This window comes from Agelaius phoeniceus, chromosome 31, assembly GCF_051311805.1.
Source record: "Agelaius phoeniceus isolate bAgePho1 chromosome 31, bAgePho1.hap1, whole genome shotgun sequence".
NCBI lineage: Eukaryota > Metazoa > Chordata > Aves > Passeriformes > Icteridae > Agelaius > Agelaius phoeniceus.
This window is the reverse complement of record NC_135295.1, coordinates 5,982,358-6,009,171: the sequence shown is the minus strand read 5'-3', so window position 1 is coordinate 6,009,171 and position 26,814 is coordinate 5,982,358. Positions and strand designations below refer to the sequence as shown.

General features: G+C 58.4%; 1 protein-coding gene across 1 annotated transcript; it reads left to right on the top strand.

Moving 5' to 3' along the window:
• Positions 1-422: 422 nt before the first annotated feature.
• LOC143691874 (Fc receptor-like protein 2) lies at positions 423-26,733 on the top strand. The gene is made up of 12 exons (XM_077191931.1): positions 423-437; positions 732-1,370; positions 22,583-22,664; positions 23,357-23,377; positions 23,466-23,696; positions 23,918-24,172; positions 24,273-24,551; positions 25,119-25,388; positions 25,478-25,780; positions 25,867-25,954; positions 26,449-26,528; positions 26,613-26,733. Exons 1-12 carry the CDS (start codon positions 423-425, stop codon positions 26,720-26,722), a joined length of 2,373 nt encoding a protein of 790 aa, XP_077048046.1. The 3' UTR covers positions 26,723-26,733.
• The last annotated feature ends 81 nt before the right edge of the window (positions 26,734-26,814 follow it).

Sequence of the window (26,814 nt, the reverse complement as noted above, 5' to 3'; positions counted from 1 at the left end):
TGGCACAGGATCATGGGGACTTGGCCATGGGGACAGGTGCTGTAGGGCTGGTGGAGGTGGCCAGTGCAAACATGGGGTGTCCACAGTGTCCCCATGACCCCCACCCAGCACTGTCCCTTCTCCCTTCCAGCCCAGACCCTCGGCCTCGCTGGTGAGTCCTCAGGGGATGCCATGGCCCCACCCCACTGTCCCCAGCCCCACACTGGCCCTGGCAGGCTGGTGTCCCCTGTCACCCACAGGTGCCCAGACCACCCAGCTCCTGGTGGAGCCCTCCTGGAGGCTGGCGGTGCTGTGGGACCGGGTGACACTGACCTGCCAAGGCTCGGGGACCGCCGGTGCCACCACCTGGTACAAGGATGGGCTGCACTGGAGTCAGGAGGGAGGCAGTAACTTCACTGTCACCAAGAGTGGCACCTACAGGCATGACAGACCCAGAAGTGGGCTCAGCTACCCCGTGATTGTCTCAGACAGTGAGGGCGATTTGTGTCCCCAGCCTGGAACCCACAGGAACCCCGAGGACTCTGGGTGGCCTCCACTCCATGGGTCACCCTCTAGTGTGACCAGAGCCCATGTCCTACACACAGGGACATCCCAGAGCATCCCAGTGTTGTGGGACCCTTGTGCTGAAATTGGGGAAGCCTGGTGCACTGGCTGTGACCCAATATGGGGGTCCCAGTGATGTCAGGACCCTCCAGACCCCTGTGATGTGACGGCACCCCTCTGCTCCACAGACCAGGTGGTGCTGCAGGTGCCAGCGTGGGCACTTGCTGGAGGGAGAAACGCTGACACTGCGCTGCTGGTACAGGCGAGAAATATCAGTTGATTCGCTGTTCTTCTACCGTGAGGAGACGGAACTGAGGGGGTTCCACAATGGGACAGAGCTGTCCCTGTCCCCTCTGCAGCTGAACCACAGCAGCCACTACCGCTGCAAGATCTGGGTGAAGGACGGGGTATCATGGGGATGGGAGGAGTCAACACCGGTGACAGTGACAGTGCATGGTGAGCACCTCACAGCCACCACCCTGACAGACCCACAGCGCTTCCCCAGGGACTCGGGGTCACTGTACCCACAGTCCCCCCTCTCCTGCCCTAAGCTTGTCTGGGTGCCGGTGCTGGAGGGTCCCCTGAAACCCACCATGGGGTCCCCCCTGACTCTCAGCTGCCTCAGCACCCCCAGCCCCCTGAGGCCCCGAGCCCCCCTCCTGCACATGTTCTACCGGGACGGGCAGGTGGTGGGGGGCCCGCAGGGGTCCCTGCAGCTGCTGGTGCCTGCCGTGGGGGTCTCCCACTTGGAGAATTACAGCTGCCAGATCCGCTCCGAGGGGGGGCTGTGCGGAAGAGCAGCGCCCAGCTCCGCGTCATGGTGCGCAGTGAGTGTGGGGATGGGCACGGGGAGCCCCCACAGCCTCCTCCGCTCCCCTTTCTGGGTACCCCCATGTCACCCAGACACCTTTCTTGGGTCCCCCTGCCTCTGCCCTGTGTCCTCTCAACCCTCCCTGTTGTGACCCCATCCCTGAAATCCCCCATCACACCCATCCCCCCTTGTCCCTATCCCCCCACACCGGCTGCCAGCCCCTCCCTGTGGCCTCAGCCCTGTTTCTGTCCCCACAGTGCCTGTGGCTGATGCCAACATCACCCTTGGTACCCTGTCACACCAGGTGTGTGCACCCCCGTTACCCTGCGCTGCTCGTTGCAGGTGGGCTCAGCCCCTGTCACCTTCATCTGGCTGCACAATGGGCAGGAGTTGGCCCTGGGTCCCCTCCTGGAGCTCCCCATTTTCCCCCATGTCACAAATCTCCAACACCTCCCACACATTGTCTTTATCCCCACAGGCCCCCACTGGATCCCCCAGTCCCCCCAGAGGAGGGGGAGGTTCTGTAGACCCACGTTGTGAGCACCAAACATGCGCAGTGTGAGTACTGTGGATGGGGGGACGGTGACACATCCCCTACCAGTGTTACCTCCCCACCTTGGTCCCCACAACCAGTGTGTCTTGTAGGGCCCCCAGGCATCACCGACACCCAGTAACCCTGGGTGACCTACATGGAGCTGCTGGGACCCCAGGGGCGACTACGAAAGCCCAGTGATATCAATGAGGTTGTGCCGTGACACTGGGGGGAACTGGGGGGCACTGGGGGTCCCCACTCATGGGCACCCACTCGTGTGTGTGCTGCCACTAAAAACTGCCCCTCTCCCTCCCTCCCTGTGGAGGCACAAAGATGCCAAAGGGCTGAAAGAAGAACAATTTCCTGAAACAGCAATGAGAGAGAATAAAACCAACAGCAACAGCAACAAGGTTCAGAATGCAAATTTTCACAAAAATAACAATTTCCTGGGAATGTCCCCAAAAGGAGCAAACCCTGGACACTCTCCCTTGCAGGTTTCCTCCACTAGAGGAACCTGTCAAGGCCTTGGACCTTCCTTGCTCTGATAGCCAAAGCGGCCTTCAGGAGGCTCTGGATTCACCCCCTGCAGCTGCTGTGTTCACCCCTGGAGTCACCCCTCCTCTGCCCTGTTCCCCACATTATGATGTCACAAAGGTCCTGTGGGTGTTCCACAGCCTTCCCCTTTTCCAGGGCAGTTGGGATCAGGCCATGGCACAGGGTGGGGTGTCAGAGACAAGAAAGGTTTCATGTCTTGAGATGTTTTGTAACATCTGTGTGTGGCAAGAGTGGGTCAGGCCTTGCTTATGGTGAGACAGGGCCCTGTCTGTCCGTCAGTCTGTCAGCCATTGCACATTAGGGACAGTGTGACGCTCTGGCAAAGCCAGGTCTGGTGTGGCTAAGTGACCAGAAGTGCCACCTGGGGAGAGGGCCCTTGGTGGCCCAACTGGCTTTTAAAAAGCAGAGCATGAGGTGGCCAAGTTCCTGACCGTGTCTCCTCTTGGGTTGTCTTTCCCATCCAGGCTGGAACCCAGTTGTCAGCTGTCTTTGTTTACAAGAGAAATATCTGCCAATGCCAGCAGGATCCTTGCTGGAATGGAAAGAAGAACCACTTTTAAAACTTTTTTTTAATTTCAAAATCTTTGGATTTACAGGAAAAAGTGTCAGAAAAAGAATAGCAGCTCTTTACGGGGAAATTTATAAAGCAGAACAGAACAAACAACTCAAACCCAGAACTTTCCCTCCCGCTCAGCGCTGTTGGTTTTTGTGGCAGTTATAACCGCGGCCAGCAGGGGGCGCTGCAGGGAGCACTCCCGGCCAGCAGGGGGCGCCCCGCTCCAGCTCCATCCCCTCAGGGGCCATGGCGGCCTCGGGCGGGAGGGAGGAGGGCAAATCGCTCCTTTTGCAAACTCACGGCCACCAATCGCTCCTGGCACCACCACCGGCAGCGGGCAGAAGCCGCCAAGGCAGCAGGTTGGATCCCAGTGCCCACTGGCAGCGTAGCAGTGTCCCGGGGCCAGGCACACGCCCTGCACAACACCCGCGACCGCTCTCCATGATCCCGAATGGAAGGAAGGCAGAGCCTGAGCCCAGGCAGGTGTCGTGTCCACAGCAGCACCTCTGGTGGCTTTACCCCACAATTCCTGAAAATTCTCAGCCTTTCTCTCCCTTTTCCTCTTTCAGCCCTGTCACAGCCGCTCTGGAAATGTTGAATTGCTCTGGAATGTTCAGAAAAGCTGCTGCTCAGTGCTGACTCTGCTGGGGCTCCTCAGGGGGCTCCAGAGCACGTTTGGAGTTCCTGCTCTTCCTGGGCCACTGCTGGTCCCAACACAGAAGCCACAGGGGGAGGAGGAGGAGATGGAGAGCAGAGCCACAGTTCCAAGGTCTCTGCTGCTGCAGCTGGAGCACAGGGACAGCTCCGGCTGGGAGCTGTGCCTTGGGAGGGCAAAATGGGGCAAAATGGGAGCTGGTTGGGCCAATGCCCCTGTTGTGCTCTGGGGGCTGCAGACCCTTAAGTAGGTGTTGTAATTAGGGCTGGGGTTCTCAAAGTTTAGCCATGCTCCTAAAGCATCCCTGGGCACAAACATAGGGCTCCGCTGCCTCTGCTGGGGATTTTGGGCTACACAAGGCAGTATTTGATACTATTTGGGGGTTAGATGCTGCCAGCTCTGCCCAAAAGGAGCTTTTTTGGCTGCCAGGAAGGTTTTTGCTGGTGCTGGGGATGATTCAGTGCCTGTCCCATGTGGCCGCTGCTTCCCAGCCAGGAAGGCCGAACGGGAGCATCGGCTGAGGTGGGAGCGGCTGGAGCAGGGGGCCCATGGGAACAGCACCTGGCCATGCAGGTGGAGCAGGAGCACCAGCTCAGGTGAGCTGGAATTCCACAGGGTGCTCAGGTGAGCCCCACGGAGCTGGACCATGGTGGGTCACCGCTTGCCATTCCTGCTTCACTCAGATTTTGGGACAGAGCAGTGACACCCATGGGGCTCCCAAACCCCTCAGGGCTCGGGCACAGCCTCACAGGAGGTCCCAGCCCAGGCCTTGGGGATGATTTGGGCACTCTTGGGCTCGTTCCCGACAAAGGGCAGCACTCCAGGAGCGGTCGGCACATCCCGAAGGAGCAGCCCGGGGCTGCTGGAGCCCGAGTACTGCGGGCAAGGACGGCGTGAGGGAGCCGGGCCCCGCTCAGCCGGCGCTGCCCCAGGAACGTCTCATCCTGCAGGAGCTCGGCAGCCTCTGCCGGCCCCGGGGCTGTCGGGGGGCGCGGCCGGAGGGGCTGGGGGGCAACGGGTGGGAGGGGCCGGAATGGAGGGACCGGACCCCCCTGGAGAGCCCCGAGCGTGGAGGGAGTGAAACGGCGGAGGGGAGACCCCGGGACTGGGGGGAGCAGAGACCCTGCGGTGGGGTCTGCGGAAAGGAGGGACCGCAATGGTGGTCCTGGAGCACCGGGAAGGGGCCCAGCTGCCATCGCGCTGCGAGTGCCGGGACGGTCACGGGGTGTCCGAACCGACTGTGGCAGCGTGTCCGAAGCCACTGTCGCGATGTGTCGGGACCAAGCGTTGCCAGGGTAAGGCCCCCACAGCTCCGGGAAGTGGAGGGGGACCCTGGAAGGGGCGGGGCAGGGGCGGGGCAGAGCCCTGTCTATTCCCTGTGCCCTGTGGAGGTGAGGAGGGCAGGGATGGAGCAGCTCTGGGAACACCTGGAATTGAGACAGGGTCCCTGCCCACAGCCCTACCACGGCCGCAGGCACCGCCACTGCTCTGTATTCCCTCACTTTTCCCTCTTGTCTGGCAGCCGAGCAAGAACCCAAATATTCTTCCCAGGACATTCCATAGGGCTTCAGGTTTGAGACAGGAAGGAGGAGGGACCCAGTCAGGTTGTTGTGCAAAACATTATTGTGTTTGCAGACGTTATGGAGCTATCTCAGACCCTTGCTGCTAGGGACAAAGTGATCAATTGCTGCATTTCCGGACTGCTTCCTCCAGAGCTGCCCTTGCAGGGGGGTTTCCAGCCAGCCCTGCTCTGAAAACCATCAAAGGCCCTCTCAGAGCCACTGCTTGGGCTCCCGTTGGGTTTTGTGCTTCTTGCAGGGCTGAGTAAACCACAGGCAGGCCTTTTCCCCCCCAGAATTCTCACCTCTGCGGCACCTCCATAGACTCAGAGCCCCTCAGAATCTCTCTGGGGTGACACCCAGGCCTCCGGCACCTTGTGGGGCCTGTGCTGGGCTTGGGTCACCCCAAAATCTGAGGCACCCAGGGAAGGCGCTTTTACCCACAGGCCCACCCAGCAATTGCCCATCCCTGAGACCTCCATTCCCATGGGAACCAACCATGGGACCCCCTTTCCTTGTGTCCCCCCCTCCCGGGGACCCCCATCCTAATACTGACATTCCCCAAGATCTCCATGGCCCAGGACCCCATTCCCAAGGAACCTTCTCCTGTTCATTTCATCTCCTGCAATCCTCCTTCCTCCAGGACCTTGATTCTACAAGGACCCCCACTCCCATGGGACCCCCCATTCCCCCAGCATCCCCATCCCATGACCCTAAATCTCTGGAGCCCATGTTCCCCTGGGACTCCCATCCCTGAGTCCCCTCAGCCCTGGGCACTCCCATTCCCATGGCACTCCCATTGCCAGTGACTCTCCCTCCTCAGCACCCCCATTCCCAGGGAACCCATCCCTGGGACCCCCCATTTCCCTGGACACCCATTCCCCATCCCCAAACCCCCTGAGCCCCCCACTCCTGGGAACCCCATGTCCCACCGTGTCCCACCCAGCCTTGTCCCCATCCTGTCCCCACCCTGCCCACAGCCTGTGCCCAGCTTGTGGCCACCCTGCCCCCACCAGGTGCCACCTATGCATGAGGACGAGACCTGACTTCGCTTCCTTCCTCTTTGGCCAAAGAGCCACCACCCAGGGGACAGCCACCCCCGGCAGTGAGCCAGTGCACATGGCTGGGGACACCGGGATGGCGGGAAGGTGGTGCTGCTCCTGTGGCGTGAGTGCCCTGGGCAGGCATCTGACGCCCTGGGGATGGGCTCTGGTGAGGGAGAGATGAGTGGGTAGGGGGCACAGGGGGGCTGCGCAGTTCCTTGAGATCCCCAGGGCCACCAGGACATGGAGCCCAGTGTGACCAGAGCTGTGGGATGGCCGTGGGGACAGGAACAGGAGGACAGGAACAGGGGGACTGTGATGAGTGCACAGGAGCATGGGATGGAGATTTTGGGACAATGATGTGGCAGAAGGAACCTTGGGGCCGGGGCAGCTGTGGGGACAGGGACACAGAGATGCAGGCACAGGGACAAGGGGACAAGCACCATGTGTTTGGGCCATGGGGACAGGTGCCACTGGAATGGGACCATGGGCACAGGGCCATGGGGATGTTGCTGTGGGGCTGGCAGGGGTGAGCTGTGCCAGCACAGGGTCCCCATGCCTGAGCAGGGGTTGGCTTCTGTGTCCCTGTCCTCAAGACCTCTGTGCCACACCAGTGCCCCCACAGAGACCTTTTGGGGACAGCCCCCACACCCAGTGCCATCGTGCCTCTGTCCCCATGGTGCCACCCCCACCCAGCCCTGTCCCTTCTCCCTTCCAGCCCAGACGCTCGGCCTCGCTGGTGAGTCCTCGGGGGATGCCATGGCCCCACCCCACTGTCCCCAGCCCCACACTGGCCCTGGCAGACTGGTGTCCCCTGTCACCCACAGGTGCCCAGACCACCCAGCTCCTGGTGGAGTCCCCCGGAGGCCGGCGGTGCTGTGGGACCGGGTGACCCTGACTTGCCAGGGCTCGGGGACCGCCGGTGCCACCACCTGGTACAAGGATGGGCGGCACTAGAGGCAGGGGGGATGCGACCCCTTCAGTGTCACTGAGAGTGACACCTACATGTGTGACAGACCCAGGGACAGTCTTAAATAGTGAGGAGTTTTGGGAGTCCTGTGAGAGTCAGTCCGAATTTTCCCTCATCTGCCTCACGATCGTCATTGGGGAACCACTGAAGAGAAGACACCCCCGTCTAAAATCTCTGGCTCTTAAGGAGAAAGTCACATGCCAACAAGCCCCTGAGACCTGAGAGCATTGCTAAGTTATTGTTTTCACAGGTGTTGTTTGCTGTATGGTACACTGAGCCAAATGAGAAGAAGAAGGGGGCACCTTTTTGCAACAATAGCCTTGGGAGCTGTCCCACCTCTGGGCCTGGATGGACTTTTCCTGAGTTCTGGGTGGTCTCCTGCAGAAGACCCTTCTCACTCATTTGTAACCACTGTGACAGACAGACTGAGATGTAAGAAGCCTTTCCATCAAAGACCGAGACATGAAACCCCTTTGTGAGAAGGCCCCCTCTCCTCCTTCCAAGGCCTGGGACTGAAACCCCCAACCCGGCGGAGATGTGCGGGGGAGGCAAGCTGGCCAAAGCAAGATGGATGTTGCAGGTGGGAGCATTGGACCATGAAGACAATGGCTCTCGCCTACTGCTGAGAACATGGACTGTGTGTACCCTTTGCAAATACCATTCCCCCTTCCCCCATCGAAAGAGAGTAGAATTGGAGTCCAGATTAATTGCACCTCTGAGATCTCCCCGATGTAACAGGCAGATCCTCAGCTGGACTGCACCAAAGGACTTCGTCTCTACATTTGGTAGCTATATTCCCCCTCTTTCTCTCTCTTTTTTCTCTCTCTTTCTCTTTTTCTCTCCCTTAATCTCTTTATCGCATTTTGCTATGGTCATTCGATAAAGGTGCACTTGTTTTGATTATTACTGCAAATCCCCTGTGCCCTGTCAGTTTTTTTTTTCCACTCTGAGATCAATCCACGAACCATTTCGAAACTCGTTCGTAAGGACGGATCGTGACACCCCAGCCATGTGCACTGGCTGTCACTCGCTGCTGTGGCCACCGCTCCCCTGGCTGGTGGCTCTTCGGATGAAGGGGAAGGAGCGAGGTCACGTCTGTCCCCACGTGTAGTTGGGCCTTGGTGGGAGGAGGGTGGGGACAGGATGGGGGCAGGGTGGGGCCTGATGGGACATGGGGGTGATGGTGGCACATGTTTGTGATGGTGGGACATGGTGGGGACATGGTGTTGCCAGAATTTTGAGGCTGAGGCGGTATAGGGGGCCAGGGATGGGTGTTCAGGGGAATGGGAGGCCTGGGGATGGCGTCTCAGGGGAATGGGGGACCCAAGGATTTGGTGGACTCAGGCTTGGGGTGAGGGTCCCAGAACAACATGGCCTCCCCAGGGATTTGTGATCATGGGATGGGGCCGAGGGATTGGCATGCCATGGGAATGGGATTCCTGGTGGAACCAAGGCCCGCAGGGGAGGGGGGATCCCAGAGGCCAGAATTACCAAGTTGGGGTTCCTTGGGAATTAAGATCCTGGGGACTGCCAGCCCTGGGATGGTGGCCCAGGGAAGTTAGGATGGAAGGAGTGGGGATCATATGGTTGGGGTGCCAGGGGAAGGGGGTGCCAGGGATGGACAGTTGCTTGGGTGGGCTGGTGGCTCAAAGCTCCTTCCCTGGGTGCCTCAGATTTTGGGGTGACTCAGGGCCTAGCACTGCTCCCCTGGGGTGCTCATTTCCTGGGCATAGGGGTCCTGAGTAGCTCTGCTTCTGTGCCCTTGACTTTTTTGAGTCTTTATTTATCTTTTTTCTTATTTTCCTCACTTTTCTGCCAGGTCCCATCATTCCCCGTTCCCAGCTCAGCAATCCTGGAGAGCACCTGAGCAGGGAATGAGTTGGGATGACTCAGAGGAGGGGGGAAACGGGAAAGTGGGGGGTGCAGGGAAGGGTGGGGAGGCTCGAGGGGATGGGAGTGTTGAGCTGTGCCCCCCAATACTTTCTCTCTCCTGCAGAAGAAGGAAGAGGCCATTTGTGCTGAGTATCATGGGGGGGGAGGGTTCTGTCCTGAGCAGCAAATCCAGGGTGGGTCCTCTCATGAGAGGATCCTGTCCCAGGGGGTGACACAGCCTGGCATGGTGGCTCCTGTCCCGGTTGTGGCAGTTCCGGAAATGTCCCTGCACATTCCTGGCCGGGTGCCTGTCCCAGGGGTGGTGTAGAGAGCTTTTTGGATAATTAGCTAGCTGAGAAAATCCACTTCAATGTGATACCGTTGGATAAGGATAGGAGAAACAAGCTAGAGATTGTGAAACCAGTATCCAATCACTGACAAAGGTCATAGTGACCTTCACTGAAATGGGAAGACGGGGGAGAAAATCGCTTGCCAGAAAATGTAGATATCCTAGGTAGAGAAGCTAGAAGAATGCAAACATAGAAACAAAATAATTGTTAGAGCATAGAAGTAGGTGTAGTTGATCTAAGTGTGCTTTAACCAATAACGAGCTCAGCTTTTGCAATATGTATAAGCTTCATTAACACCAATATAAATATGTGTGAGCTTTCAATAAACTTTGGGATTTGCCATCCACGCATATTGTGTGCTGCAATTCCTCCGCCGTATCACGACAAATGGTGACCCCGACGTAATTCAACGGTAGCCATGGTCAAGCGGTGTAAGAAGTTCGGGTCCTATCGCAGCTGAGGACAGCAAAAGCACTGCTGAAAAAGGGAAGGTGCCGTGCCTTGGGGACCTCGTCAGAGACCCCGGCCGATACGTGCTACTGGAAACCTGGAAGGGCTGCAAGAAGTGCGCTGTTATCTTTAACACGGATAAAGAAAGGCAAGCAGCATATGATTTATTTCCTAGCTTTTTATAAAAGCGTAAAGTTCAGGGTATAGATTCGCAGAAAGAGCTTCATGGGTTGTTAGCTCATGAGTATGCACAAAGACTGTTTTAAAATCCTCACGCAGTGCATAGGTTATCAGAGTGCCGTATATTTGAGGATTAGTTATGGCAGGCAGTCATAAATGATGATAAAGCCGCGAGACAGTTGGGAAAGTTATGGCGAGTCGTGCATGATGAATTGTTGAAATACCAGGCAGAGGAGAGAGCTGCCCAGCAGGCTAGTGCAGCCCATGAAAGAAACGGGAATTACAGAGACTGGTTTGGCTCCCCGCCGACGCTAGCTCCTGCTCTAAACAGCAGCTCCCTGCAGTTATCAGCTCCTGCTTCGAGCAGCAGCCCCCTCCCCGCGCATACTCCAGCCGTGCCGTCTGCGCCGCCTGTCCCGGTGTTAAACCCTACACCCCCTCCGCCTCCTCCCGCTCCGCTCCACAGCCGCCCCGACCCCCGAGCCGGGGGGGCAGCAGGATGGGCCTCCCACCCCCCGTGGGGCAGTGGGCTCCGGGGGGTCCGCCCACCCCGCGGCTACCCAGCGTGGTTCTGCTTCCCGGCCACCAGCTCCCTGGGCCTGGACACAAGTAGCAGCTGTCACCGCTTTAGCTCGACCTGCCTCCAGCCCGCCACCGCCGGGAGCCTGTGGGAGCCTTGCAACTGGGGTTGCCTGGTCCGGTTATGCTGCCAAGGGACTGGCCACTTTTGATTATTGATCTGAAGGACTGCTTCTTTACTATTGCTCTTCATCCTCGAGACACTGCAGCAGATATTGGACTGTGTCACACAAGGCAGTGTTCGGAGACATGATCTTGATCTCCCTATACAGCTGACAGTTTGGTGTGGACCAAAATTTTTACTGGGTGCACTTACTCAGCATAATAGAAAAACGGGGGAGATATGGGCCTTGGAATGGATATCTCCTCCACTTCAACAACATAAAACCCTTCTTCAGAAAATTGAGATTTTAGCTGATTTGCTCAAAAAGGGTCGTGATAGGACAATGGGGTTGGATTCAATGCCCAAAAAGATCACTAAAGCCCTTATCAGATGCTATAACTGCTTACACAGATGCAGGAAGAAAATCCAAAACTGCTGCAGTGACCTGGCGAGAAAAGGGACAATGGCATCATCATATACTCCGAGCTACTGAGTTGGACACTTTACAAACGATGGAGCTATTGGCTGTTGTATGGGCCATGATGCATTTCTCTGGACCTCTTAACATTGTAACAGATTCTTTGTATGTTGCAGGCGTGTGTGAGCGAATAGAGGATGTCTCTATAAAAAGGGTTCAAAACAGGAGGTTACATGAACTGTTTATGCAGCTGCAGAGAGCAAATGGTACCTTGAAAAGATATCTGAGTAAATATATGGATACCAGAGAGCCACAAGAGAGATTGTTAAAGTGTTTGTTTGTTTTGAATCACCTGTGTGTTTTTGAGGAAAATAAGGTTCCTGCTGTGATTCGTCACTATGTACATGAAACAGATGGTGTAAAGACAGATGTATGGGTGAGATACAGAGATCCTAAAACAGGACAATGGCAAGGTCCTGCTAAGGTGTTATATTGGAGCCGTGGATATCTTTGTGTTTCTACCCCTACAGGATCTCTGTGGGTACCTGCTAAATGGACCCGAGCAGCTGTGTTTGATGGAAACTTTATGTTATTGCTCTATTAACTTTTGCTTCTTTTGTGGGCAGTGTAGACCATCAGGCATGGGCCCCACCGCAGCCCAAGACTAACATATGGGTCACCCTGGCAAACCTAACTAAACAGGAGACTATTTGCCTGTCATTATCTTCTCCTGGCAATCCATTCACAACCTGTTTGGTTGGATTACCAGCAGATCCCTGGCCATGCCCTTTACATGTACCAACTTGTAAGGTCAGCAATGCTAGGACGAGTGTGGATAATTGGGATCAGTGGATTTCCCACTTTCCTATAGCACCACAGGAACCCCAAGAGTTGGAGTTGTTAGGGTCAGTGATGGCAGATGCATGCATTCATTTTAACCATAGAAGCCTGCTGTCAGTCAAGAACCATTCTAACGTTGTAACTTCCAGCATGGCTGTCTACCGAAATGCATCGGCCTGGTGCAATTATACAACAAAGAGAGTGTCAGTCTCATCAAATGACCCTATTCAATTGCCAGCAGGATATTTCCTGATATGTGGGGACCGTGCTTGGGCCGGTATCCCATCAATGCTGCATGGGGGACCATGTACACTTGGACGGCTGTCTCTACTTACACCCAACATGTCCATGATACTAAACATGAGCTGCCGCCATCGTAGGAGCAAACGAATGGCTCATGCATTTGCAGCCGACTGCCAGGATGATGTAAAGTTTTGGTCCCCAGTGGCCATAATCGCAGCATCCTTCTTAGCTCCAGGGGTATCAGCAGCACGTGCTCATGCTATTTTAAATAGGTTAGGGTGTTGGCTTGCTAAACAAACAAATGCAACTTCTTTAGCGATTTCTAGTCTTTTGCTTGATGTAGATTCTATTCGCCATGCGACACTTCAAAATAGAGCTGCAATTGATTTTCTCTTACTTGCACAAGGCCATGGCTGTGATGAATTTGAGGGCATGTGTTGCATGAATCTTTCTGATCATGCACAGTCTGTTCACTCACAGCTCTCTGAGTTATGGAGGTTAACTGGGAACTTACAGGTAGAATCAGGCCTTGGTATTGATAGGTAGCTTAAATCTTTAAGCTTAGGGTCATGGTTACGTTCTATTGTTAAGGTTAGCATTGTAGTAGCTATTGTAGCTTTGTTGTTAATATTAGTCTTGCCATGTTTTAGTATATGCTTGCAGAATATATTGCGAAAGATGATAACTACCGCATTTAATCAAACCAAGCTTGTTCAACAGAAAAACGGGGGAAATGTAGAGAGCTTTTTGGATAATTAGCTAGCTGAGAAAAGCCACTTCAATGTGATACCGTTGGATAAGGATAGGAGAAACAAGCTAGAGATTGTGAAACCAGTATCCAATCACTGACAAAGGTCATAGTGACCTTCTCTGAAACAGGAAGACGGGGGAGAAAATCGCTTGCCAGAAAATGTAGATATCCTAGGTAGAGAAGCTAGAAGAATGCAAACATAGAAACAAAATAATCGTTAGAGCATAGAAGTAGGTGTAGTTGATCTAAGTGTGCTTTAACCAATAACGAGCTCAGCTTTTGCAATATGTATAAGCTTCATTAACACCAATATAAATATGTGTGAGTTTTCAATAAACTTTGGGATTTGCCATCCATGCATACTGTGGGCTGCAATTCCTCCGCCGTATCACGACAGGGTGGCACATCCTTGATACCCCTGTCAATGCAAGGGTGGGGCCCCAGCCATGGCCCAGCCCCACTGCACAGGGATGGCCATTGCCCAGCCCTGCTCTGCCCAGCCCCAGCTGGCAGCCAGCACCTGAGGGTCCCCCCTGCTCCCTTGGCTTTGATTCTGGCAGCTTTAGAGCTGCTGCAGAGGTGAGAATTCTGTGGGTGGAAAAAGGCCCTGCCTGTGGTTTGCTCAGCCCTGCAAGAAGCAAAGAACCCAATGGGAGCCCAAGAAGTGGCTCTGGGAGGGCCTTTGATGGTTTTCAGAGCAGGGCTGGCTGGAATCTGCCCCGTGCAGGGGCAGCTAAGAGGCAAGCAGTCTGGAAATGCACCAACTGATCATTAGATCCCTTGCAGCAAGGATCTGAGAGAGTCCCAGAAACCTGCAAAGACAACAATCTGTTCAACAACCTGACCTGGACCCACGTCCTTCCTGTCTCAAACCTGCAGCCCTTTGAAATGGCCCGGGAAGAATAATTGGGTTCTGATTCGGCTCCTAGACAACAGGGAAATGTGTGGGAATACTGAGCAGGGGCTCTAACCCACAGCCATGGTGGGGCTGTGGGGAGTGACCCTGTCTGGATTCCAGGTGTCCCCAAAGCTGCTCCATCCCTGTCTTCCTCACCTGAGTGAAAGGCTGAAGGTTTGCAGGAATTGTGGTGTAAAGCCATCAGAGGTGCTGCTGTGGACACGACACCTGCCTGGGCTCAGGCTCTGCCTTCCTTCCATTCGGGATCATGGAGAGCGGTCGCAGGTGTTTTGCAGGGCGTGTGCGTGGCCCCGGGACACTGCTACGCTGCCAGTGGGCACTGGGATCCAACCTGCTGCCTTGGCGGCTCCTGCCCGCTGCTGGTGGTGGTGCCGGGACCGATTGGTGGCCGTGAGTTTGCAAAAGGAGCGATTTCCCCTCCTCCCTCCCGCCCGAGGCCGCCATGGCCCCTGAGGGGATGGAGCTGGAGCGGGGCGCCCCCTGCTGGCCGGGAGTGCTCCCTGCAGCGCCCCCTGCTGGCCGCGGTTATAACTGCCACAAAAACCAACAGCGCTGAGCAGGAGGGAAAGTACTGGGTTTGTGTTGTTTGTTCTGTCCTGCTTTATTAGTTTCCTAGGAAACAGCTGTATTCCCTTTCCTACACTTTTGCCTTGAAGCCCCATAATTTTTAAAATTAAAAAAAGTTTTAGACATGTGTCTTATTTCCATTCCAGGAATGCTCCCATTTACCTTGGCGGATATTTCTCATTTAAACAAGTTGTCAACTCCAGCCAGGATTCCAGCCTGGATGGGAAAGACAACCCAAGAGGAGACACGGTCAGGAACTTGGCCACCTCATGCTCTGCTTTTTAAAAGCCAGTTGGGCAACCAAGGGCCCTCTCCCCAGCTGGCACGTCTGGTCACCCGGCCACTCAAGAGTTGGATTTGGCAAAGCATCACACTGTCCCCAGTGTGCCATGGCTGACAGACTGATGGACAGACGGGGCCCTGTCTCACCAAAAGCATGGCCTGACTCACCCCTGCCACACAGAGCTGTTCCAAAATGTCTCCCGACATCAAACTTTTCCTGTCTCTGACACCCCGCCCTGTGCCATGGCCTGATCCTGACTGCCCTGGAAAAGGGGGAGGCTCCAGAACCCCCACAGGGCCTTTGTGAGATCCTCGTGTGGGGAACATGGCAGAGGAGGATTTGGGACAGGGAACAAGAGAATCCAGAGCCTCCTGAAGGCCAATTTGGCCATCAGAGCAAGGAAGGTCCAGGGCCCTGCAAGATTCCTGTGGTGAAGGAAACTTGCTGGGGGAAATGTCTTGGGTTTGTTCCTTATTGGGAGCTTTCCCTGGAAATTGCTCCTTCTGTGATCCTTTGGACTCTCAACCTTGTTGCTGTTTGTTTTCTTCTCTCTCATTGCTGTTTCAGCAAATTGTTCATCTTTTAGCTCTTTTGGGATCTTTGTGCCCCCACGGGGAGCAAGTGGGGCAGTTTTTAGTGGCAGCACAGACACGAGTGGGTGCCCATGGGTGGGGACCCCCAGTGCCCCCAGTTCCGCCCAGTGTCACAGCACATTCCCGTAGATGTCACCGGGTTCCCGCGGTCGCCCCTGGGGTCCCCGCAGCTCCGTGTAGGTCACCTGGGGATCCTGGAGGGTGGTGGCACGGGGGGACGCTGCGAGAGACACGGGCTGTGGGATCTGGGTGGGGTGACACTGGTGGGTGACGTGTCCCTCTGCGTCTGTCCCCCCCATACTCACGCCCTGCCCTCTTGGTGACCACGACGTGGGTGTACAGCACCTCCCCCTCCCCTGGGGGGACCGGGGGATCCAGGGGGCCCCTGAGGCAATAAAGGGGATGTGGGGAGGGGAATGGAGAGCTCTGGGGTGCGGGTAAAAGGGGACTCATGTCGGGAGCCCTTCACCAACCTTACCTGGTGCTTCCTGGCAGCTGCAGAGGAAAGATGGGAGATGTGACTGTGGGATTGCAGGGCCGTGAACCCTCCCAGGATTCCTGACCCCCACGGGACGCTCAATTTACAACAGAACCCTCAAGCATCCCTGAAGCCTCCCAGAATTCAGGAACCTCCGCAGTGTCCCCAGCCAACTGAGCCTCAAGAACCCAAAGGCCAGCAGGGACAGAGACCTCCTAACTGCCCCAAGGGCCTCTGAGAGAACCCCCAGCATTCCTGCAGGACCCTCCAGCACCTCCCCAAACCCTAAAGGACCCCCAGACAATGCCACAGTTTTGGGGCTGTGGGTGCTGCCCAATCATTGTCCAACACTGGGTGCCTCTACAGCTCCCTGGGACGCCTGTGCCCCCATTGTCACCCACCCACACGGTGCCACCGGTGCCAGGCGACAATGACACCCAGGATGGTGACATTCATGGGGTCACTCTCGGCCACACTGTCCCCGTCGCTGGCCCGGCACCGGTACTGGCCGCTGTCATTGTCCCCAATGTGGCACAGATCCAGGCAGGGGCCGGTGCCCAGCGGTGCCCCCGAGCCCTCTCAGTGCCAGGAGAAGGACAGGGGACCTGTCCCTGAGGCCACCGTGCGGATCAGCACCAGGCTGTCCCTGAGTGCCACCTGTCCCCTGGGGGCTGTGCTGACAGGGGCACCCCGGAGGGCAGGACCCCTGCGGGAGGGGAGGATAGCAAGGGACAGTGAGGGACCCGGGGGGGTGGTAGGGGAGGGGCAGGGAGACCCCAGTGAGGGAGAGGGGGCGCAGAGATTGGTGGGGCTTGGAAAGGAACCCCAAGGGACACCTGGAGAGGTGGGGGGGATGACACCAGGGTGGATATGGGGACTGAGAGAAGGGATGATGTGACCTCAGACAGGGGCGGGGGGGAATGTGTGGGGACCAGGGGAATGTGTGGGGACCTCAGAGAGGGGTGAGGGGGATGCTGGGAGGGGTGAGGAGACTCAGAGAGGGATGGGGAGACACAAGCCAGGAATGGGGGCACCTGGGGAGGGACCCGGGGCAGGGATGGCAGGACACAGAAGATGTGTAGGGGTGGGATGGGGGAAGCCCTCTAGGGGTGGGGGACCCTGAGAGGGACATGAGAAGGGAGCAGGGGAGCAAGGGTAGGATCCGGGAAAGGTTGGGGCCACAGGGCAGGTGTCTGGAAGGACTGGGCATCCCCTGAAGGCCTGGGAGAGCTGAGGAGGCTGTGGGGGCTCCCCGTGCCCATCCCCGCACTCACAGTGCACCGTGACAAGGAGCCGGGTGCTGCTTTTTTGCACAGCACCCCCTCAGGGCGCAGCTGGCAGCTGTAATTCCCCAAGTGGGAGACCCCCGGGGCGGGCACCAGCAGCTGCAGCGACCCCTGCAGGCCCCACACCACCTTCCCGTCCCGGTAGAACACGTGCAGGAGGGGGCTCGGGGCCGCAGGGGGCTGGGGGTGCTGAGGCCGCTGAGAGTCGGGGGGACATCTCAGAGTGCTCGGGGGGACCCTCCAGCACTGGCACTGAGAAAAGCTCTGGGAAGGAGAGGGGAGGGGGATTTGTGAGCCTGAATCCCTGGGGAGTGGCTGTGGGGGTGTCAGGGTGGCAGCTGTGGGGTGCTCACCGTGCCCTGTCACTGTCACTGGTGCTGAATTTCATGACCTCCCTGACCACCAGGATTTCACCAGACCCTGCATCTGTAGCGACCGCTGTGGTGCAGCTGCAGAGGGGACAGGGACAGCTCGGTGCCATCACAGAGCCCCCCCCGGACCCTTCTCCTCACGGTAGAAGGACACCGAGGTGACCGTGCAGTTCCACCAGCCCTGGCAGCGCAGTGTCACCGTGTCCCCTCCAGCAGCGCCTGTGCAGACACCTGCAGCACCAGCGGGCCTGGGGGACAGAGGGGTCCTGTCACACCCAATGGCACCAGGACCCCATCTGGGTTACACCCAGTGCACCAGGGCTCCCCAGTTCCCACATGGTTTCCCCGACACTAGGATACTCTGGGATGTCCCCATAGCAGGGGACAGGCTCTGGTTACAGCAGGAGGTGAACCATGGAGTGGAGCCCACTGAGAGCCCTCAGGGTCCCCTGGGTGCCAGGCTGGGGACCCCCAAACCCCCCTCCCTGTCTGACACACTCACAGGGGGACTGAGACTGATGCCAGGTCTGTCACACGTGTAGGTGCACCTCTCGGTGACAGTGAGATGTTCAGGTCCCTCCTGCCACCAGCGCTGCCCATCCTTGTACCAGGTGGTGGCACCGGCGGTCCCCGAGCCCTGGCAGGTCAGTGTCACCCAGACCCACAGCACCGCCGGCCTCCAGGGGGGCTCCACCAGGAGCTGGGTGGTCTGGGCACCTGTGGGTTACAGGGGACACCAGCCTGCCAGGGCCAGTGTGGGGCTGGGGACAGTGGGGTGGGGCCATGGCATCCCCCGAGGATTCACCAGCGAGGCCGAGGGTCTGGGCTGGAAGGGAGAAGGGACAGGGCTGGGTGGGGGTCATGTGGACAATGTGGACACCCCATGTTTGCACATGTCACCTCCACCGGCCCTACAGCACCTGTCCCCACAGCCATAATCCATGGCCCTGTGCCCATCATCCCATTCCAATGGCACCTGTTCTCCCGGCCCATCCCCATGCATCATGGCCCTTGTCCCTGTCCCTGCATCCCTGTTCCCCTGTCCCTGTCCCCACAGCTACCCAAGCCCGAAGGCTCCTTCTGCCACATCCTTGTTCCCACATCTCTATCCACCTGTTCCTGTCCCCACATCCCAGTTCCCCTGTTGCTGTCCCCAAAGACATCCCACAACTCTGGTCACACTGGGCTCTATGCCCTGCTCTGGCTCTGCTGGCCTTGGGGACCTCAGGGGACCCCGCAGCCCCCCTGTGCCCCCTCCCGTCCCCATCCCCGGGGTGTCAGGCCTTTGCCCGGGGCACTCACCCCACAGGAGCAGCGCCACCTTCCCGGCCATCCCGGTGTCCCCAGCCATGTGCCCTGGCTGTCACTCACTGCTGTGGCCACTGCTCCCCTGGCTGGCGGCTCTTTGGATGAAGGGGAAGGAAGCGAAGTCACGTCCGTCCCCATGCATAGGTGGCCTTGGTGGGGGCACGCTGTGGGACATGGGGGGGATGGTGGGAAATGGTGGGGACATGGTGTTGCCATCATCTGGCGTCTAAGGCTGTGTAGGGAGTCAGGGATGGGTGTCCAGGGGAATGGGGTGCCCAGGGATGGGGTCCCAGGGAAACGGGGGTCCCAAGGGTTGGGTGGACTCAGACTTGGGAATAAGGGTCCCAGAACAACGTGGCCTCCAGGGATTTGTGATCATGGGATGGGGGCCATGGCTTGGGGGTGCCAGGGGAAAGGGGGTCCCTGTGAGAATGGGGAAATCAGGGTCCCCAAGGGAAGGGGTGTCCCAGGGACTGGAATTACTGGGATGGGGTTCCTTGGGGTTGGCAATCCTGGGGAAGTGCAGTCCAGGGATGGGGGTCTCAGGGAAGGGGGGGACAGAAGGAAATTGGGTCCCAAGGTTGGGGTCCCAGGGGAATGGGGGTGCCAGGGATGGGCGGTGGCTGGGGGGTCCTGGGGGTCACAGCTCCTTCCCTGGATGCTTCAGATTTTGGAGTGACCCAGGGCCCTGCAAAATCACCCCTGGGGTGCTCATTTCCTGGTCAGACATTGCATGGGGGTCCTGGGTAGCTCTGCCTCTGGGTCCTCCCCTGCCCCTGACTTCTTTCTCTCTTTATTTCTCTTTTTTCCTTATTCTCCTTACTTTTTGCCATGTCCCCTCACCCCCGGTTCCTGGCTCAGCAATCCCGGGAAGCACCTGAGCAGTGAATGGGTTGGGGGGACCCAGGGGATGGGGAAATGGGGAGAAGGAGGTGCAGGGAAGGGTAGGCAGGCTGGGGGGGATGGAGGTGTTGGGCTGTGCCCCTTCAACACTTTCACTTTCCTTTTCCTGGACAAGAAGGAAGAGGCCGTTTGTGCTGAGAGTCAGATGGGAAAGGGGGGGTTTTGTCCTGGGGGGGGACATCCAGAGGCTCCTGTCCTGGGGGGATCCTGTCCCAGGGGGTGACACATCCTAGCATGGGAGGCCCTGCCCAAGGTGTGGCAGTTCCGGAAATGTCCCTGCACATTCCTGGCCGGGTGCCTGTCCCAGGGGTGGCACATCCTGGGGACCCCTGTCAATGCAAGGCTGGGGCCCAGCCATGGCCCAGCCCCACTGCACAGGGATGGCCATTGCCCAGCCCTGCTCTGCCCAGCCCCAGGTGGCAGCCAGCACCTGAGGGTCTCCCCTGCCCCCTTGGCTTTGATTCTGGCAGCTTTAGAGCTGCTGCAGAGGTGAGAATTCTGTGGGTGAAAAGGCCCTGCCTGTGGTTTGCTCAGCCCTGCAAGAAGCACAGAACCCAAAGGGAGCCCAAGCAGTGGCTCTGTGAGGGCCTTTGATGGTTTTCAGAGCAGGGCTGGCTGGAAACCCCCCCTACAGGGGCAGCTGTGGGGGAACCAGTCTGGAAATGCAGGAATTGATCATTTTGTCACTCTCAACAAGGGACTGAGAGAGCCCCAGAACTGCTGCAAATCCCACACCGATTTTCTCAAAAACCTGACCTGCACCCTCCTTCTTGAACAAAACCTGCAGCCCCTTGGAACTTCTGGAAAGAATGTTTGTCTTCTGAATGTGCACACCAGAAGAGAGGGAAAAGTGTGGAAATATTGAGCAGGGGCTGCACACGGGGGGCTGGGGAACAGGGGTGTCACAGCAGGAGCAGGGAGTGCCCAGGCAGGGGAATTCAGGGCAGGCTGGAGTGGATTTACCAGGGAATCAGACCCTGAGGCACACAGGGGCATTTCCACAGATTCCTGTGCACTGTCCCAAGGATGGACAGAGCTTCTCCCCTTCCTCCATGGGAAGTCAAACATGTTTCAGGGTGGGAACGAGCAAAATGGGGAGAGTTCCTAAATATGGGCCAAGAAAAGGCTTCCTTAGGGGCTGGGTTGCTGCCCAGCAGGCAGGGAACAATCCCATGGAGCTGTTGGACACTCAGGGAGATTCCACCCTCTGTGTTATCCACAAGCAAACGCTGCTGTGGGATGCAGCAGGGGGCTGCTAAAGGGAACCAAAAAGTCTCATTTCACTGTGATTTGTTTGTGGTTTTATTGTGGTTTTTATTTCCACTTATTTGTGTTTTTATTGTGTTTTGATTCCCTCTTGTTGGGAAAGCAATGATTAAAAGGATTCTATAAACCAGAGCATTTTATACCTTGTCAGTTTGATTTTTGAGGAGTTTGTTTTTTATTGGGAAAATAATGGTATAGGAAAAGATTTATGCCTTTTTTCTATGGCTGTATAGTTTTGTGACAGTCAATTTGGCATCAAGTGTTTCCTGAGATTGCTAAGACAGGAAATTTGGGTGACAGGAAAAAGCCCAGGGATTTGTGGAGCAGAGACCCAGAGCCTCCCAGGACAAGCCTGGGGTGCCCCAGGGTGGGCTCTGTGCTGGGCTCTGAGTCATCTCAAAATCTGAGACCAAAATATGACCCCAAAATTGTCCAAAGCAATTGGGCATCAGGGAATTCAACCAGCTTGATCCTGGGATTTACCATCATCAGGGCAAGGTCATAAAAGATGCCTCCTTAAGTTTGGGCACCCCAGAGGTCACAGGGCCCCACTGGGGACAGCAGGAATGCTCAAGGCCCACCCAGGACAGAGGACCCCAGGATGTGCCACCTCTGGGAAAGGAATCCCCAAGGATGTGGCACCCCCAGAACGAGGAGGAGCTCCCAGGGACAAGAGGCTGGGACAAGACCCGGGTGTCAGCACAGCAGAGCTGCCCTTTTCCCTAAAGGCTGGACCCCTCTGGATGTGCCCCCCTGACAGAATTCATGTCCTTGCCTCAGCACAAACCGCTGCAGGAAAGAGAAAGAGTTGGGGGGTCACAGACAGGGAGCCCCATCCCCCACAGCCCTGAAACCACTGCCTGCACCCCCCAACCCCTTTTTTCCCTTCCTGGGATTCTCCCAGCTGTTCCCTGGCATGGTTCAGCCAGGAAATGTGGGGAGACAGGAAAAAGCCCAGGGGTGAGTGGGGCAGAGACACAGAACCTCCCAGAAGAGCCATGGGGTGCCCCAGGGTGGGGACTGTGCTGGGCTCTGAGTCACCCCAAAATCTGAGGCACCCCATGAAGGAGCTGTGACCCCTGTGCCCACCCAGCCACTGCCCATCCCTGGCACCCCCATTCCCCTGGGAACCCAACCATGGGACCCCCATTGCCTTGGTCTCTCCTCCCTGGGGACCCCCATGCCAGGACTGACATTGCCCAGCACCACCATTGCCTTGATCCCATCCCATGGGCTGCTTCTTCCCCAGAACCCCTATTCCCGAGCGACCCCTTTTTCCCTCTGTACCCCCAGCCCTGGCACCCACATGCTATGACCCCAAATCCCTGGGGACCATGTTCCCACAGCACCCCCATCCCTGAATGCCCCCAGGCATGGAAACCCCAATTGCAGTGGACCCCAATTCTGCTGGACACCCATCCTGGGTTCCCCACCTCCTCTGAGCCCCCCACTCCTGACAACAGCATCCCCCACCATGTCCCCAGGCTGTCCCCACCCTGCCCACAGCCTGTCCCCTGCTTGTGGCCACCCTGCCCCCACCAAGGGCCACCTACGCATGGGGACGGACGTGACCTCGCTTCCTTCCCCTTCATCCCAAGAGCCGCCAGCCAGGGGAGCGGTGGCCACAGCAGCGAGTGACAGCCAGTGCACATGGCTGGGGACACCGGGATGGCCGGGAAGGTGGCGCTGCTCCTGTGGGGTGAGTGCCCCGGGCACGGGCCTGACACCCTGGGGATGGGGAGGGGAGGGGGCACAGGGGGGCTGTGGGGACCCCTGAGGTCCCCAATGCCAGCAGAGCCAGTCCATGTTAACCACAGTGGACCTTGGTGTGACTGGGGATGTAGGGTGGCTTTGGGGACAGGATAGGGGGGCAGGAATTTGGGGATGGGGATGTGGGGACAGAAATGTGGGGACTGGCACCTTTGGCTCATGTAACTCTGGGGATAAGGACAAGGGAACTGGGATGCAGGGACAGAAAGCGACAAGAACCATGAGGATGTGGCCATGGGGATGGGCTCATGGGGATGGGATCATGAGCTGGTGGGGGTGACCTTGGCCAGCATGGGCTGTGTCTGTGGTGTCCTCGTGCCAGGGGTATCCACAGTGTCCCCATGTTCTGCCTCAGCCCAGGGTGGCCTCAGTGTCCCTGTTCCCAAGGTGTCTGTGCCACAGGGATTTGGTGCACAGGTGGCTGTGACACAGACATGTCCCCCTGCCTCTCCAAATCTTTTTGAGACCACCCAGACACACTTTCCCACAAGAAATGCTGTGCCCATGGGGATAGTTTTTGGGGACAGCCACCACACCCTGTACCCTGGTGCTTCCTTCCCTGCAGTGCCACCCCCATCAGCCCTGTCCCTTCTTCCTTCCAGCCCAGACCCTCGGCCTCGCTGGTGAGTCCTCAGGGGATGCCATGGCCCCACCCCACTGTCCCCAGCCCTACACTGGCCCTGGCAGGCTGGTGTCCCCTGTCACCCACAGGTGCCCAGACCACCCAGCTCCTGGTGGAGCCCCCCTGGAGGCCGGCGGTGCTGTGGGACCGGGTGACACTGACCTGCCAGGGCTCGGGGACCACCGGTGCCACCACCTGGTACAAGGACGGGCAGCGCTGGGGGCAGCAGGGACGTGACCGCCTCAGTGTCACCAGGAGTGGCACCTACACATGTGGCAGACCCGGCACCAGGCGCAGCCCCTCCGTGACAGTCTTAGATGGTGAGGGTGGATTTTAATGATCAGGGTGGCCCCTGAGAGGTCAGGGTGGGCTCCACTCCATGGGTGGCCTCACACCCCTCATGTGGCGAGAGCCTGTGCCCTGCACACAGGGACATCCCAGTGCAGCCCAGTGCACTCCAGAGCACCCAGATGTCCCTGGTGCTATGGGCACCCACCTCAGAATGGTCTCATCAGTAAAATGTGACCTTCCTGTCCCACAGACCCACTGGTGCTGCAGGTGCCAGCGCTGGCACTGCTGGAGGGGGACACAGTGACACTGCGCTGCCGGGGCCGGCAGGAAAACCATCTCAGCAGGGTGCGATTTTACCGGGATGAGAAGGATCTCGGGGGGTCCCTCAGGGGAACTGAGATGTCCCTGCCCCCCCTGCAGCTGCACCACAGCAGCCGCTACAGCTGTGAGGGCTTGGTGGGGTCCTCTATGTCATGGTCAGCACCAGTGACAGTGACAGTGCAGGGTGAGCACCCCCAGGGCTGGAACTCCAGTATCTTGACAACCCCAAAGCCACTTCCCAGTGGATTCAGAGCCACAGTCCTCACCTCCCCTCTCCTTCCCAGAGCTCTTCTCCGTGCCGGTGCTGGAGGGTCCCCCCACACCCACCGAGGGGTCCCCTCTGACTCTCAGCTGCCTCAGCAACCCCAGCCCCCTGCGGCCCCAAGCCCCCCTCCTGCACGTGTTCTACCGGGATGGGCAGGTGGTGGGGGGCCCACAGGGGTCCCCACAGCTGCTGGTGCCCACCGTGGGGGTCTCCCACTCGGGGAATTATGGCTGTGAGGTGCACTCCCAGGGTGGGGCCGTGCGGAAGAGCAGCGCCCGGCTCCGCGTCACAGTGCGCAGTGAGTGTGGGGATGGGCACGGGGAGCCCCCACAGCCTCCTTGGGTCCCCCACACTGCCTGGCAACGCCCAGCCCTCCGTGATGCCTGCTCTGGGGTACCCAAACTTTCCCGGATCCCTCTCTGGCTCCCATCATCCTTTCTTGAGTCCCTCCCTGGGACCCCCCCAGCCCCTACATGGGTACGCCCATCCTTCCCTGGCACCGTTTCCATGTCCTGCCATTGCTGCCCCGGGTCCCTCCCCAGGTCCCCCCATTCCTGGCTCGTGTTTCCCTCCATCCCACATTGGGTCCCCTCACCCCTCCCTGGGTCCCATCACCCCTCTCTGAGTTCTCCACACATTCCCCAGATCACACCATCTCCTCCCTGGGTCCCGGTACCTGCCATGGTGTTGCCCACCTCCCTCTCCAGGTGTTCCCTCCCCCACCCCCCCAGCATCCCTCAGGGTTCCTTTTGAAGAAGCACCCGCCCCCCCATCTCTGTGCCCGCTTTCCATCACTGGAGTTCTCCTGCCCCTCCCTGAACCCCCTGGGTCCCTCACCGTCCCCTGGTGTCCCCCTCTCCTGCAGGGGTCCCTCCCTCGGGGGTGTCCCTGTCAGCGCACCCCCCCGGGGGACAGGTGGCACTCGGGGACAGCCTGGTGCTGAACTGCTCAGTGACCATGGGAACAGGTGCCCTGTCCTTCTCCTGGCACCGAGAGGGCTCGGGGGCACTACTGGGCACCGGCCCCCACCTGGAGCTGCACCACATTGGGGACAATGACAGCGGCCAGTACCGGTGCCGGGTCAGTGACGGGGACAGTGTGGCCGAGAGTGACCCCCTGAATGTCACCGTCCTGGGTGAGCGGGACCCTCGGGCTGGGGATGACCCCACCCAGAGCACTCCCATCCCACCTTGCCAGGTGCCAGCCCTGTCTGTGTCCCGACAGTGCCCGTGGCCAATGCCACCATCACCCCCGGTCCCCTGGCACACCAGGTGCATGCAGGTGACAATGTGACCCTGAGCTGCTCAGTGCAGGTGGGCTCAGTCCCTGTCACCTTCACCTGGCTGCACAATGGGCAGGAGGTGGCCCAGGGTCCCCTCCTGGAGCTCGGTGACATCGATGTGGGACATTCAGGCACCTACCAGTGCGTGGCCACCAACCAGCTGGGACAGGACGGGCACCGCGTGTTCCAGGCACTCAGCCCAGAGCTGGCCCTGGAGGTGACACCTGGCTCACCCTGGGTCACAGGTGGGGTCACACAGGTGGGGTCACCAGGGGGTGCAGGACCCCTGGGGGATGGGTTACCCTGATGTGTCCCCCTCTGTTTCTTGCAGTGGCTGCAGGGGTTGGTGGGGCCCTTTCCTTCCTGGTCCTCCTCATGGCTGTCATTCTGACCTGGCACTGGTGGCACCGTGTGGGTGGGTGACAGTGGGTGGATGGGGGGTCCCAGGGAGCTGTAGAGGCCCACAGAATTGGGGAACCATAGGTGACGACCCACATACCCACAACTGTGACTTTGGTTCAGGGTCCTGTGGGGTTTGGGGAGGTGCTGGAGAGTCCTGCAGGGATGCTGGGGGTTCCTTCAGGGGCCCTGTAGGTGTTCGGGGGTCTCTGTCCCTGCTGGGCTTTGGGTTCTTGAGTGTGATTTGTTTGGGGCCAAAGGGGAGGTTCATGAATCCTCGGGGGCTTCAGGGATGCTTGGGGGTACTGAGGGGGATTGAGGGTGCCCTGGGGGTACAGGATTCCTCAGAGGGTTTAGGCCCTGGGGACTCCTCAATCACCCCTTCCCTCTTTCGTTTGCAGCTGCCAGGAAGCACCAGGAAAGGTGAGTGGGAGGCTCAAACCACACTCTCCCCTTTTACCCCAACACCCAAAGACCTCCCAGTCCCTCCCCCACATCCCCTTTATTCCCTCAGACGCCCCCCGGATCCCCCGGCCCCCCCAGAGGAGGGGGAGGTGCTGTACACCCACGTCGTGGTCACCAAGAGGGCAGGGGGTGAGTACAGGGGGACACACACAGAGGGACACGTCACCCACCAGTGTCACCCCACCCAGATCCCACAGCCCGTGTCTCTCGCAGCGTCCCCCCGTGCCACCACCCTCCAGGATCCCCAGGTGACCTACGCGGAGCTGCGGGGACCCCAGGGGCGACCCCAGGAACCCGGTGACATCTACGGGAATGTGCTGTGACACTGGGGGGAACTGGGGGCACTGGGGGTCCCCACCCATGGGCACCCACTCGTGTCTGTGCTGACTCTAAAAACTGCCCCAATCCCTCCCCG

What these genes read in the sequence shown, in the direction of transcription:
- LOC143691874 (XM_077191931.1), top strand. An exon ending in CTCCGTGACAGTCTTAGATG is followed by an intron (nt 23,697 to 23,917) that starts GTGAGGGTGGAT and finishes CCTGTCCCACAG; the next exon opens with ACCCACTGGTGCTGCAGGTG. An exon ending in GCTCCGCGTCACAGTGCGCA is followed by an intron (nt 24,552 to 25,118) that starts GTGAGTGTGGGG and finishes CCTCTCCTGCAG; the next exon opens with GGGTCCCTCCCTCGGGGGTG.